The sequence below is a fragment of the Carcharodon carcharias genome, chromosome 11 (genome assembly GCF_017639515.1).
Source record: "Carcharodon carcharias isolate sCarCar2 chromosome 11, sCarCar2.pri, whole genome shotgun sequence".
NCBI classification, from domain to species: domain Eukaryota; kingdom Metazoa; phylum Chordata; class Chondrichthyes; order Lamniformes; family Lamnidae; genus Carcharodon; species Carcharodon carcharias.
The window spans coordinates 34,688,523-34,704,459 of record NC_054477.1 but is presented as its reverse complement, the minus strand read 5'-3'; the positions used below and the strand labels follow the sequence as shown (position 1 = coordinate 34,704,459).

Below are 15,937 nucleotides of genomic sequence, written 5' to 3'. Positions count from 1 at the left end.
CGGCAAGTTCTGGAACACAAGTCTTCAGTACTATTGTTGGAATATTGCCAGGGCCCAAGCCTTTGTAGGATCTAGTGTCTTCAGCCATTGCTTGATATTACGTGGAGTGATTCGAATTGGCTGAAGACTGGCATCTGTGATGCTGGGGACCTCCGGAGGAGGCCAAGATGGATCATCCACTTGGCATTTCTGCCTAAAGATTGTTGTGAATGCTTCAGCCTTATCTTTTGCACTGCTGTGCTGGGCTTCTGCACCATTGATGTGGGGATATTTGTGGATCCTCCAACAGTGAGCTGTGAATGGTGGTGCACAATTAAACGACTGGATGTGGCAGGACTGCAGAGCTTAGATCTGATCAGTTGGTTGTGAAATCACTTAGCTCTGTCTATCACTTGATGCTTATGCTGTTTGGCCCGCAAGTAGTCCTGTGTTGTAGCTTCACCAGGTTGACACCTCATTTTTAGGTATGCCTAGTGCTGCTCCTGGCATGCCCTTCTGCACTCTTCATTGAACCAAGGTTGATCCCCTGACTTGATGGTAATGGTAGAGTGGGCCATGAGGTTACAGATTGCGTTCGAGTAAAATTCTGCTGCTGCTGATGGCCCACAGTGCCTCATGGTGCCCAGTCTTGAGTTGCTAGATCTGTTTGAAATCTATCCCATTTAGCACAGTGAAAGGGCCACACAACACGTTGGAGAGTATCCTCAATGTGAAGATGGGACTTTGTCTCCACAACGACTGTGCGGTGGTCACCCCTACCTGTCATGAACAGATGCATCTGTAGTAGACAGGTTGGTGAGGATGAGGCCAAGTATGTTTTTCCCTCTTGTTGGTTCCGCAACCACCTGGTGCAGACCCAGTCTAGCAGCTATGTCCTTTAAGACTCAGCCAGCTCAGTCAGTAGTGGTGCTACCAAGCCACTCTTGGTGATGGACATTGATGCCCCCCACCCATTCTGCACCCTTGCCACCCTCAGTGCTTCCTCCAAGTGGTGTTCAGCATGGAGGAGCACTGATTCATCAGCTGAGTTGGAGTGGGGGGAGGGTGGTACATGGTAATTAGCAGGAGCTTTTCTTGCCCATGTTTGACCTGATGCCGTGAAACTTCATGGGGTCCGGAGTCGATGTTGAGGACTCCCAGGGCAACTCTTTCTTGACTGTATGCCAATGTGTTGGTGGGACAGGACATACCGAGGGACAGTGATGGTGGTATCTGGGACATTATCTGTAAGATATGATTCCGTGAGGATGAGTATATCAGAGATAGCTCTCCCAATTTTGGCACAAGCCTACAGATGTTAGTAAGGGAGGAATTTGCAGGGTCTACAGGGCTGGGTTTGCCATTGTCATTTCCGGTGCCTAGGTAGTGCCGGGTGGTCTGTCCGGTTTCATTCATTTTTCTTGACTTTTTAGCCATTTGATACAACTGAATGGCTTGCTGGGCCATTTCAGAGCTCATTTAAAAGTCAACCATATTACTGCAGATCTGGAGTTGCATGTAGGCAGGTCCTAAAGGATATTAGTGAACCAGTTGGGTTTTTAACGACAATCAACAATGGTTTCACGGTCATCATTAGACTTTTAGTTCCAGATTTTTTTTTTAAAAATTGAAATTCCGCCATCTGACATGGTCGGATTCAAAACCATCCCCAGAGCATTACCCTTGGTCACTGGATTACCAGTCCAGTGACAATGCCACTCCCCAGAGCATTACCCTGGGTCACTGGATTACCAGTCCAGTGACAATGCCACTACATCACTGTGTAAGTAAGTTATTGTGATTGTTAGCTTTTTGAGAAAAGAATACAATAATAAAAATTTTAAGACTGGAGCAACCAATTTAATTTAGGGGAGATGGTGGTGTAGTGGTAATGTCAATGGACTAGTAACCTAGAGGCCCTGGGGACACAGGTCCAAATCTCGCTATGGCAGTGATTGGAATTTGAATTCAATTCATAAATTTGGAATGTAAAGCTAGTGTCGGTAAGGGTGACCATGACAACTATCATCAATTGTCGTAAAAACCCACCTGGTTCACTTATGGTCTTTAGGGAAGGAAATCTGCCATCCTTACCTGGTCTGGCCTACATGTGAATCCAGACCCGCAGCAACGTGGTTGACTCTTAACTGCCCTCTGAAATGGCCTGTGCAAGCCATTCAGTTCAAGGGCAATTAGAGATGGGCATCAAATGCTGGTCTTGCCAGTGACACCCACATCCCAAAAATGAATAACAAAAAAATAAGAAACACAGGTTGCTATTCTTTTTGCTAGTGGAATAGGCCATGGAGCATATTACTCTCTGCACTCTCCATTGGGAAAATAATTGGATGGGATAATCCTTCATTAGGACCTCAGCTGGCTCAGCGCTCTGGGGATGGTTTGCATTACATTACCTCTCAGTTCTGATGGAGAAAGCAAACTGGCAGAAACAACATTGTTGATGCAGTTATGACCTAGCTTCAGATTAAAATAATGTCGTCACCAGCTTTATACCTATACAATTGTTAACAGATAATTGTGATTGTGTTTTTATATATATATATATATATATATATATATACACATATATATAGTATTTGCATTTTATGAATTTCCAACCTAATTTTGTTGTGGCCCTAGGCATTGGCATTGTATAGGGGGTATTTAAATAAATATATAAAAGACCATAAATACATAACAGTTGTTCTCACTTCAGTCAAGAAATGTGCTGTTTCAATTGACTCTAAACTGATCATTAGGGACTGAAGTAGAATCATTTATCCCAGCTGCTTTGAAATGTAATCACATGGAAGAAAGTAGAAATTTTCCAATAATATGAATTGTTTTGGCCATTCCTTTCAATGATTAAATGGATACTGAGTCAAGTTTGATATGCACCTTTCTCAGTTTAAAATATATGGGTATGAGCTTGATGAAATTGTACATCTGTGAACATGGATTTTTGCACAAGAGATGAAAATGTGCTCTCACTTGTCAAAATATTGCAAATGTTTTGTCACTTTAACATAATGAGCGGAAGATCTCTATTACTGGAATGTGATGAAATAATTTACTCCAGGGACTTTAATTTAAACCATCTGGTTTCTTAAGCACAGTAATATCAACAACTTTAGTGCCATTCTTATTCATTTAAGTCTTCAAGTACAGACAGCGCTTCGAGAATACCACAACTAGCTGAGCTATTGCCACAGTTCGGGTGAGTTTTGTTATCATTCTTTGATCGCTGCACAAATTATTTTGAATCAAGCTAAGCTTTAAATCATGCCATTCATGAAAATGCACAGTTTTTCTAATTTACTGAAAGCGTTTCAATTATTTGTTTGCATTTTGGTGTCATAGCTATTGCAAAACATTATGATCTAGCTTTTAAGCTTTCAAGAATCAACTTCAGCAATTTAGCAAATCTGATGAGTAGTAATGTTACAGTCAAAGAAAACAATAGCTACAAGTTGTTTATATTGGCATAACGTTACTAATTTCAATACAGTTTAGGAGTTAAAGGTACCACAGAAGTTCCTGTTCAACGAATGAATGGCAATGTATCTTGTACCTCCATGTGTTGAAATAGATCAGCTATAAAATGGTTGTGAAAACTGCTGTCAACATAGGTTGAGAATGAAAAGGTTCACTGTTAGCTTTACTTAATTGTGTGCTTTTTATACTAAACTGTTTTACAGCCAAATCATGCTGCCTTCTGTAATGCCAGCTCAGATATTCTACGTAATTTATTAATAGCAGAAGCATTTGATCTTGTCTTCTCTAAATCCCTGGTAAGGTCATATTTATTGCCCAGTCTAGTTGCCTGATAATTTAGAGAAATCATATGTAGAACAGGCCAGATAATGATGATAGGTTCCCATTCCTAAAGGATATTACTAAATAAGTTGGATCATTACAACAATCTGACAGCTTTGCTGACACTCCAGTGCAGTTCTGAGCGAGTGCTGCACTACTGGAGGTGCCGTCTTTCAGATCAGGCATTAAACCAGTGCCCTTTCTACCTACTTAGGTGAGTGTAAAAGATCCCATGGCACTATTCCAAAGAAGCGGAGGGGAGTTAGCCCCATTGTCCTGACCAATATTTATACCTCAATCAACATCACAAAACATTCATTGGGCATTATCACATTGTTATTTGTGGGAGTTTGCTGTGCATATATTAGCTGCTGCATTCCAGTATTACAACAGTGACCACACTTCAAAAGTTCATTCATGGGATGTGGGCATCATTGGCCAGGCCAGCCTTTTTTGCCCATCCCTAATTGCCCTTATTCAGGGGGCATTTAGTTCTGATGAAGAGTCATATGGACTCAAAATGTTAACTGTGTTTCTCTCCATAGATGCTGTCAGACCTGCTGAGTTTTTCCAGCTATTTTTGTTTTTGTTTCAAAAAGTACTTCCTTGGCTGTTAAACACATTGATATGTCCAGTGGTCTTTTTTTCCTTTCATGATTATTTATGATGCTAGTTCATAAGTCATTATTAAATTAAATGTAAAGGATTCTCCCTCACAAATACTCCTGGATAATAGGATAACTGTCATAATTGCAGATCTAAGGATATTTTCCAATACTCCCAGGATACCCCTCAGCCAAGCTTCAGACTCCATTCAAAATGCTGCTAAACATCGAGACCACATCCCAGCCTGTCAGATTCTGAGGCAATCTCCAATGCTGATAAATCTATCCTTAATAAAACTATTTGCCTATTATAAAACTTTGATGCCCATTAGCTCAATTACTGAACCTATAATGGCCCGGATTTCAACGGTGAAGCAATGGCACTTGCCACTGACCTCGAAGAAAGTTGCTCACAAAGATCTGGTGATCTTTTTTCCCTTTCCCGATGGCAACTTAAATTTGGTGCCAAGTGAAGCAGATCTCCAAGCAACCAGCAGCAGTGACATCTTCAAACACATCAAGCAGGCAATCACATTGAAGTTTTTTTTTATTATTTATTCATGGGATGTGGGCATCACTGGCCAGGCCAGCATTTATTGCCCATCCCTAATTGCCCTTATTCAGGGGGCATTTAAAAGTCAACCACATTGCTGTGGGTCTGGAGTCACATGTAGGCCAGACCAGGTAAGGACACCAGATTCCCTTCCCTAAAGGGCATTAGTGAACTATTTCTTTTTACAACAATGGTTTCATGATCATCACACTTTTAATTCCAGCTTTTTATTGGATTCAAATTCCACCATCTACCATGGGTGGATTCAAACCCAGCTCCCCAGATCATTACGGGTCCCTGGATTACTAGTCCAGCAACAATACCACTGTTCCATCATCTCCCCAGGTATTCTCATGGACAACAAACCAGGAAGTTAAAGCATTGATTCCCCTTCAGCTATTAAAGAAAGATTGTATTTACATAGCACTTTTCATGACCACTGGACAACTCAAAGCAGTTTACAGCCAACGAAGTATTTTTGAAATGTAGTCTCTGGTGTAATGTAGGAAACCTGGAAGCTAATTTATGCACAGCAAGCTCCCACAAGCAGCAATATGATAATAACCAGTTAATCTGTTTTTGTGATGTTGATCAAGGGTTAGATATTGACCAGGATACCAGGAATAACTCCCCTGCTCTTTCTTCAAAATAGTGCCAAGCACTCAGAATCATGGAAGTTTAATGGCACAGGAGGAGGCCCTTCGGCCCATCGTGTCTGCACCGGCTCTCCAAATAAGCATTATGACCTAATGCCATTGCCCTGTCTTTTCCCTGTACCCTTGAACATTGTTTCTATTCAAATAATCATCAAATGCCCTCTTGAATGCCTCAAATGAACCTGCCTCCACCACACTTCCAGGCAAACAGCCATCGAGCAGACAGATGGGAGTAGTACTGAAAACATATACCCCAGAACTAGCTGCGCCACTTGCAAAGCTGTTCCAGTACAGCTACAACACCTCATCCATCTGGCAATGTGAAAAACTGCCCAGGTATGCACTGTCTACAAAATGCAGGAGAAATCCAACCTGGCTAACTACCACCCCATCAGTTTACTATCCATCATCAGCAAAGAAGATGTTGTCGACAGTGCTATAAAGCAGCTCTTACACAGCAATAAACTGCTCAGTGATGCTCAGTTTAGGTTTTGTTAGGGCCACTCAACTCCTGACCTCATTACAGCCTTGGTCCAAACAAATACAAAAGAGCTGAACTCCAGAGGTTAGGTGAGAGAGACTGCCTTGACATCAAGGCAGCATTTGACCAACTGTGGCATTAAAGAGCCCTAGCAAAACTGGAATCAGAGGGAAAACTCTCTGTTGGAGTCATAAAAGAAGATGGTTGTGGTTGTTGTAGATCAATCATCTCAGTTCCAGGACATCATTGCAGGAGTTCCTCAGGGTAGTGTCCTAGGTCCAACCTGCTATATCAATGATCTTCCCTCCATCAGAATTAGGGATGTTTGCTGATGATTGCACAATATTCAATACCATTCAGGACTCCTCACATGCAGAAGCAGTCTATGTCCATATGCAGCAAGATCTGGACAACATTCAGGCTTGGGCTGATAAGTGGCAAGTTACAATTGTGCCACACAAATGCCAGGCAATGACAATCTCCAACAAGAGACCAGCACTTGACATTCAATGGCATTACCATCACTGAATCCTCCACTATCAATGTCCTGGGGGTTAACAATGACCAGAAACTGAACCGAGCCAGCCATAAAAATACTGTGGCGACAAGAACAGGTCAGAGACTGGGGATCCTGCAGTGAGTAACTCACCTCCTGACTCCTTTAAAGCCTGTCTACCATCTACAAGGCACAAGTCAGGAGTGTGAGTGCCCTCAGCCATTTCTTGATAACACGTGGTGTGAATCAAATTGGTTCCAGACTGGCACCTGTGAAGCTGGGGACCTCTGGAGGTGGCTGAGATGGATCTTCCACTTGGCACTTCTGGCTGAAGATTTTTTTAATTCTGTTATGGCATAGCCAATGGTAAATGCTGAGTTGTTCAAATCAGGGGGAAATTTGAGCCAACTGCCACAACTATTTTTGCAACTTGTATGTTTCAGGTTGTGGGATTTGAATTCAGTAGTAATAAGACCACCGAGCCTTATTGGTTTTTAGAAAACTAGATTAAACATTTATTAATAAGAGAAATGATTTTAAGCACATACATATGTCTACAAATTACTACTAATAACTTTTAAATCCCCTAATTAACCTGACTCCCGGTTGCACCTCTGTTAAGACAACAGTAAGACGTGCCGATTTTAAAAGACCCAGGCAAAGAAACATGATACCCTGAACATTCCAATTCAAAGTGAGTTTTCTTAACTTCAGTTCGTTGTAGGCAGCAGCTTGAGGCATAGATGCTGAGGGATTTTCACACTTGTTAGATCTTAAAATGCCTGCCTTTACACTCAACCTTCTCTCCTTCATACATATTTTCCCCTTTGAATGCAAATTTCCATTGTTTCACTATGTCTTGGGACTTTACCTCCCTGATCAAAAAAATTTATCATAGTATCAATTTCACCACTAATCTTTGGGAAAAATAAACACACTGTTTCTGAACTTCACCTTGCTAGGTGATATAGTTCACCCCTCCTTTGAAAACAATCTAATCTGCTTTATTTAAAAAGGCAAATGTCCTTTTACACCTTACATTCTAAACTTCTCCCATGTCTACCTACTTAACATTTCAAACCTAGCTCATCTTCTAATACATCAAAGAGTTTAGACCAGCTGCCTTTAATCCATTTAAGTCTCACACACACACACATATATCATTATTTTGCAATAAATTCCAGTAACATTTATTATATCTTCCTGACAATTATTTCATCGGATGTGGGCATTGTTGGCTAGGCCTGCATTTATTCCCCATTGCTAATTACCCTTGAGAAGATGGTGATGAGCAGCCTTTTTGAACTGCTGCAGTCCATGTGGTGTCGGCACACCTTTAGTGCTGTTAGGGAGTGAGTTCCAGGATTTTGACCCGTCGACACTAAAGGAAAGGCATTACATTTCCAAGTCAGGATGGTGAGTGGCTTGGAGGGGAACTTCCAGGCGGTGATGTTCCCATCTGTCTGCTGCCTTTGTCCTTCTGGATGGTAGCAGTTGTGGGTTTCGAAGGTGCTGTCTAGGAGCCATGGTGAGTTGCTGCAGTGCATCTTGTAAGTGGTACACACTGCTGTCACTGTGCATCAGTGGTGGAGGGAGTGAATGTTTGTGGAAGGGGTGCCAATCAAGCAGGCTGCTTTTTCCTGGATGGCGTCAAGCTTCTTCGGTGTTGTTGGAACTGCACTCATCCAGGCGAGTGGAGAGTATTCCATCACATTCCTGACTTGTGCCTTGTAGATGGTGGACAGGCTTTGGAGAGTCAGGAGGTGAGTTACCCACCATAGGATTCCTAGCCTGTAACCTGCTCTTGTTGCCACAGTGTTTATGTGGCAAGTCCAGTTCAGTTTCTGGTCATTGATAGGATCCTCCAGGATGTTGATGGTGGGGGATTCAGCGATGTCAAGGGGTGATGGTTAGACTATCTCTTGTTGAAGATGGTCATTGCCTGGCACTTGTGTGGCAAAAATGTTACTTGCCACTTGCCAGCCCAAGCCGGGATATTGTCCAGATCTTTCTGCATTTGGATATGGACTGCTTCAGTATCTGAAGAATTTCAGGTGGTGCTGAACATTGTGCAATCATCAGCAAACATTCCCACTTCTGACCTTATGATGGAAGGAGGTCATTGATGAAGCAGCTGAAGATGGTTGGGCCTAGGACACTCCCCTGAGGAAATCCTGCGGCAATGTCCTGGAAATGAGATGGTTGATCTTCAATAACCACAACCATCTTTCTTTGTGCTAGGTATGACTCCAACCATTGGAGAGTTTTCCCCCTAATTCCTATTGATTCCAGTTTTGCAAGGGCTCCTTGATGACACACTGAGTCAAATGCTGCCTTATGCTATCTATTACCTCACCTGAGATTGTTGCAGATGCTTCAGCCTTACCTTTTTCACTGATGTGCTGGCCTCCCCATCATTGAGGATGGGGAGATTTGTGTAGCCTCTTCCTCCCTATGAGTTGTTTAATTGTCCACCAACATTCACAACTGGATGTGGCTGGACTGTAGAGCTTAGATCTGATCTGTTGGCTGAGGAATCGCTTAGCTCTGTCTATTGCTTGCTGCTTATGGTGTTTGGCATGCACCTCATTTTTAGGAATGCCTAGTGCTGCTCCTGGCATGCCCTCCTGCACTCTTCATTAAACTAGCATACAGTGCAAATGTTTGGAAAGAGGTTCTGCCACTGGAGGTTATGAGTAGGCTGCTGACTTAACCCCCTTAAACTCAACCCACCATTGGGAAGCCAAGAGTTCAGCTCCCGACCAATTAAGTCACCCAGCCCGCCACATTTTCTACTCCCAATGATCCCATGAAATTATGCCCATTGAGCAGAGTTTACTTGGTCCCTCTACAGAGGCACTTAAACTTCATTCAATAAAGTAGATTTATAACTTGCCTCTCCGGAGCTAAAGCTGATATTGCAGGTTAGTCACCTATTATAAAAACTGCCCAATTTTTATTTGATTCAAAGAAATATAATTCAATTGAGAAATCAATTCTCAACACCAGTTTTACATTTGGGTAGCAAGTTGATAATCTACTCCAATGTGTCTCATCAGAGGTTGAAAGATGTAGAAAATCAGAGGTCAGGTCACTCCATGATACTTTTGTTACTGATGTTTTTTAAGATTAAAATATATTGTTTGTAGGTAGCCAGCATTGGATGCCATGATGCTACTGGCCTTTCTACTTTTCTTGGATCAAAGTTTAGCAGCTCACAGAGGTTCGGTATGTGTGTCCAACAACAATCTATTACCTTTTCTGAATTAATTTTTCTAAAAGGGGTTTGCTAAATAATTAATCATTCTCAGGATATGGTATCACTAGATAGGACAGTATTTATCGACCATCCCTAATTGTCCATGGTGAGCCTTCTTCTTGAACCATTGCAATCCACTTGGCAAATGTTTTCTTGTGATGCTGTTAGATAGGGAGTTTCAGGTGGTGGCGATGAAGAAACAATGATTTATTTTGAAGTCAGGATATTGTGTGGCTTGGAGGGGGACTTGAAGTTGGTGCTGTTTCCATGGACCTGCTTCCCTAGCCCTTCTAGGCAGCGGGGATCATGGATTTGGGAGGTTCTATCAAAGAATATACAAACATGCGAAATAGGAGCAGAAGTCGGCAATCTGGCCCCCTCGAGCCTGCTCTGCCATTCAATAAGATCATGGCTGATTTTTTTGTGTTTTGAATTCCACATTCCCATCTACCCCTGGTAACCTTTGATTCCCTTGCTTGACAAGAATCTATCTACCTCTGCCTTAAAAATATTAAATGACCCACCTCCACCGCCTTCAGAGGCAGCAAGTTCCAAAGTCGCACAACCCTCTGAGAGAAAAAAGTTCTCCTCATCTCTATGCTAAAAGGGCAACCCCTAATTTTAAAACAGTGCCCCCTAGTTCTGGACTCATCCAGCAGAGGAAACATCCTTTCCACATCCACCTTGTCAACACCGCTCAGGATCTTATATACTTCAACATCACACTTCTAAACTCCAGTGGAAAAGCTCTTGATAAGTTGCTGCAGTGCATTTTTCAATTGTTATAAACTGCAGCTATAACATGTCAATGGTAGATAGAGTGGGTCTTGAGATGGTGAGTGGGCTGCCTATCAAATGGATTGCTTTATCCTGCTCCGAGTTGAGTTTCTTGAGCCTTGTTGGAGCTGCAGTCATGCAGGGAATTGGAGAGCATTCCATCACACTCCTGACCTGTGTCTTTTAGAAAGGCTTGAAAATCTTAAATGGGACCTTACTGGATCATGTGGAATGTTAACAAGATGGACATTAGATGACAGTGGATTTGGGTAGTTTAAGCAGGAAGTAATGTAGCAATTGCATTAGCATTTTCATGTAATCCCTATCTTTATGCATTTGGCTTGTGCTCAGTCCCCATTGGAACTTGGAAGTCCTGTATTGTACGTGTTTCCCCTTTATGGTAAAGATCTTGAGAAGGGAGGGTAGAAGGGTTAAAAGTTGCTGCAGTCAGGAGATGATGAGAACAACCTGCAGCACTCTCAGTTAGCTGCTGTTTGGATCCTTCTGACCACCACAAGGGGAGAGAGAAAGAGAGAGAGGAAGACTCTTCATCTCCTGTTTCTCCAGAGGGAGATAGAGGGCTTGGACATGTAGAGCAGCATGTAGGTGGCTGCAACATTTGATTCCCAGGATGAATGCTGTGGGTGCATTTGGAATGATTCCCACTGCAAAAAGGGGCCCAACTGCCAGCAGATCATCTGGGACATTGAGGGTTGATGCTGAGGCCTCATTTTTAAGATTAAATTTTTTCCCTTCTTGAGGATACCAACCAGAGGCCCATGGACGTGTTTTGTTGGGGCACAGACCTGGACCAGGTTTCTATAGATAAAAACAAAAAAACTGCGGATGCTGGAAATCCAAAACAAAAACAGAATTACCTGGAAAAACTCAGCAGGTCTGGCAGCATCGGCGGAGAAGAAAAGAGTTGACGTTTCGAGTCCTCATGACCCTTCGACAGAACGAACGTTCTGTCGAAGGGTCATGAGGACTCGAAACGTCAACTCTTTTCTTCTCCGCCGATGCTGCCAGACCTGCTGAGTTTTTCCAGGTAATTCTGTTTTTGTTCCAGGTTTCTATCCTGCATATGAGCATGGGAGGAAAGAGGACACTAGCTTCTGTGTCTCAATTTTTCTGTTGGACCTGGACTCCTATTTTCTTTGGGGTGGTGGGTTTCTGCCTTTGTTTTATTGGTTTGCAGTTTAATTTTCTTGGTGCCGGAGAATACTTTGTCAGTATCTGGAAAGAATTACATAGACTGTTTCTGTGCTGTAACATTCTATTTGGCCTGGCTGGTCTAAGCCAGTGTTTGTGCTCCCTTTGAGCCTTCTCCCACCTTACTTAATCTAATCCTATCAACCAACTCTATCCTTCTATCCCTTCTTTCCTCATGTATTTAGTTAGTTCCCACTCAACTTCTCCTCTCAAACTGCAGCAAGCCTCAGTGGAAATTTTGCAATTTACTTTTTAACCTACATTGAGTGCACATTATAATGTAAGAGCTGCAGCAATGACTCCCCAGACACAAGACAAGGGTTGATAGTACATTGGTGAAGTTTGCTCCAGGTTTATGTTTTCCATTGCAACAGGACGATGAAAGATGCCCGATTGAAGTCTCCAAACTTCGACATCAGCTACAAAGTTTGCAGAATCAATTCCTGCTGGGCGCTTGGCGGCTGAAGAATGTAAAAGAATATAATCTCTACTGGATAATGGAAAACAATAAAACAGAAAAGAATGAACAAGACACTGAATTACAACCCAATGCTTCACATCCGTTTGCTCATCGCCATGGTAAATACACAAATATAAGTAAATATGTTCTAAATAAGAAATGAGAGGTCCAATTTTCAAAATGTCAGCCATGAGGGCCTTTAACAGAGTAACTGTACATTTAAGGTGAACAAACTTTGAATATTAAATAAAATGTAGTTTCCTCAGAATACCATTGTGATACCTGCTGCTAGTGAGGTTTCATAAACCAATCAGTCCAGATCTATGTTTGTTACATCTTGACAACTTAACAACAAGAATTGAATACCTTGTAGGGAACAAAGTAGTCTCAAGTGAAGATACCCTGTCAGACACTTCATAGCTCAGGCTCAGGGGTCACCTGTTTTACCAGCACTTCCCTCATTGACCTGTGGCCTGGATCCCTCAACAATCCTAGGCCTCTTCCAGGATGCTTTACTGGCAGCAGCCACCACCCCCCCGGTGGCGTTGCCGGCAGTAGACAGCTGCTGCTTCTGATTGGCTGACAGCTCTTGGCTTGCACGATTTCCGCCCACGGGGTCCTGAATCCCGGAGAAGGCCTGACACTGGCCAGTTAAGTGCCTGACAGGCAGTTCTCTAACTGGTGGACAAGACCCCCATATCCACTATCAAATTCTGCCCCTTGGTACTGGAGATTGCCCAAATTGAAGTAGATGGGAACAACATTTGGCTCAAAGACATATCTTCCCCAATACACATGTTAGAAAACACATTTTGTTGGGCACCACCAATAGGCTCAATGTTCCATCCAAATCTGGCAGGAGATCTGAAAATGTTGTGATGAGAACAAAGGAAAGCAGAAACCAACCTTTAACAGGGTTACAAGTGAGGTCCACAGAGTACTGCACATGTGTTACTCAACTGAGCACATCGTTAATTATTTTAAATCACCATCTTTGAATCTTTGTGACATAGAGCAACAATGAAATCAGAAATAGCAGCTGTGGCTGCTGTAACCAGAGACAAAAGATAAGCAATCAATACTAAACAAGTCTATGCAATGGCTCCTGTAGGTGAAAGGTTGTTATGGGGTTTATGTGTAACCTGGGCCCAGAGTTTCATGCTTCCAACCATGTTGGAGTGGAAAATGGTGGATGGGACCCAATTCCAGGATTCCACCTGACCTCCACCGCCACTCCATTCCTGACGCCCTCAATTTTTGGTGACCTTTAAAGTATCAGTAACAGAAGATCTAAGTACTTAACACCTATTTATCTTATGCAAATAAACATTGAGCCATTGACAAAACAGATCACAGAAAAAATAGCTTACTATACTATCATAAAGCTGTCAATCAGGCAACGGTTTCCCCTTTCCCCAGCTGTCAAAAAAGTAAAACCCTTTATAGGATCCTGGGCTCTCAGCCAAGCATGCATAACGAGGCCTCGTTCTGTCACTGCTAGTATTCAACCAGCGACAGGTGGGAGACCGGCAAGCAAACCTGTTTTTGCTTGTTGCCTCCTGAGATGGGGGAGAGGGGGTGGTGGTGGTGTCCCTCGTTCAAATGCCCTTGGTGCCTGATTGAGGGACTCGGCATGAAGAAGTGGAGGCCCACTGAGAGCCAGCCCCCTGCCCTTTCTTGCGACCCTAATCTCATCCTCATTGACCTGTGACCTGGGTCCCTCAGCAATTCTCGGCCTCTTCCTGGCTGCTTTGCTGGCAGCAGCCATCACCTTCCCGGTGGTGCTGCCAGCAATGGCAAGTTGCCGCTTCTGATAGGCCAACAGCTCTCAGTTTACAGGAGTTCCTCCTACGGGGTCCTGAATCCCGGAGAAGGCCTGACTCTGGTCAGCTAAGTACCTGACAGGCAGTTCTACAAGATCCCATAGCCACAATTAAATTCTGCCCCTTGGTAATTGAAGTAGATTACAATCGGATTATCCTAACCTCTTGTGCAATCTCTCTGCTGGTTCAAACATCGAGAATTTTTCAACCTCCTTTACACAGGAGTGATGTTATTTTCATTCAGTTTAAAATAACGCCTCATCTCAATGGCCATGATAATGCTTGTTGACAATGTTTCTGTGCACACTGGTTGGATTCGGTTGTAAAGTGATGCTCCACCTTCTCAATCTATCCAAACATTGGAATCACTGCAAGGCAACATCAGTGAATTGCTCAATGACTTCTCAGGTCTTACTTTGTTCCTGGTTACATCAATGTACTTTGTGTATCAATGATTGGGTAATAAAGTCATGAGCCAAATCTCCCAGCAACCAGCCTTTAATCAGTCCCATTATATTGAAATGCCACAGCCAGCAGGAATTGTGTCCCCAGGCATTGTGCATTCACAAGCAAAATTCCTCATTGTGTATCACAAAGTTACAAAAGAATACCAAACAGAAACACGTTGTGAAACCAACTAGATGTTTTTCTATCCCATAAGTAATGATTTCAATGTGCCCATTCCGTTTCCATATGTCAATGGACAGAATTTTACAGCCCCATTGTGGCGAGGGTGGGGGGGTAAAATGTGTGAGCTATTCAAAAGTCCATTGACTTCAGCCGGACTGTCAAATCCGCCAGCGTAAAATTCCACCCATTGTCTCCTTTTCCCTCAACTACTGAACCAACTTTTCTTAAAATGTAGACATTTGTCTGCTTCTATGACTAACTCTGGTTATCCATAGCCCTTGTATAAAAGAATTTATCCAGCTTCTTGTCCTGAATTTCTAACATTTACATTTATATCTAAATCCTTCTGTTATAGATCCCTCAATCATTGGCAATATAGACAAAGGGGTAGTGGGTGAGAGTGTGGATGTTCAAGCAACTCTCAATGTCTCATTTTTAGTTTTAATCGGACCAAACTGTCTTTGAAAAGAACATGCCTTAAATCACTTGATAAGGCACAGAAACAATGAGCTGAATTATCCCAGAGCTGCTGAGGTGATTTTGGTGGCAGGGCACCGAAATTTCAATGGAATCATGTCTGGCAGGCTCCGCAACATGCTCCCACCTCTGAGCGCTTTTCCAGGAGGCGGCATCTACCCACCTGGCAGTAGTTAATAGGACATTAGGACAATTCTGGCAATGGGTTATGGTTTTCCCAATGGCACACAGCCCCAACCCACTGCAGCAAGCGGCCGGCAACGCAGTGGAGGTGGCTTCAAAGCGGGAGGCCTGGGGTTTGAACTTTTTGAGGTCTTTTATAAATTTGCAGGCAGGAAGTAGCAATGTTCCGGTTCCCCTAAGCAGAAGGCATGTCACTGCAGCCACTTCATAGAGACTGATGTCTCTGCTAATGTAGCTCCTGCTCCAATGGCAGCCACTCCACTCCATGGCGTAGCTGCCTCTCTTGCTACTGGACCCTCAGCAATGACCACACTGTGAAGGCAGCTGGGAGCCCTACCCACGGGCAGCGCTGAATGGACTTCACAACGCTGGAACCCAGCCACCGTCCCAAATTGGAACTGTTTCTTACTTTGCCGTCTTCGTGAAGATCGCGCCTGATGTCTCACCATGGCCACTTTTGGGTTCGTGACACAAAATTGGCACTTGCACCAGGATCAAAACCCACCAATTAAGGAAAACTCAGCCCAATT

The 15,937-nt window shown here is 43.1% G+C and overlaps 1 protein-coding gene across 1 annotated transcript in view; it reads left to right on the top strand.

Annotated features, from left to right (window-relative positions):
* Window positions 1–3,139: 3,139 nt before the first annotated feature.
* The window catches only part of fgl1b (fibrinogen like 1B), a 28,048-nt gene continuing 15,250 nt past the window's right edge, over window positions 3,140–15,937 (top strand). Inside the window, exons 1-3 of the mRNA XM_041198600.1 lie at window positions 3,140–3,196; window positions 9,736–9,814; window positions 12,209–12,413. Coding sequence (XP_041054534.1) covers window positions 9,755–9,814; window positions 12,209–12,413 — 265 coding nt within the window. The 5' untranslated portion in view covers window positions 3,140–3,196; window positions 9,736–9,754. The remainder of the gene's footprint in view (window positions 3,197–9,735; window positions 9,815–12,208; window positions 12,414–15,937) is intronic.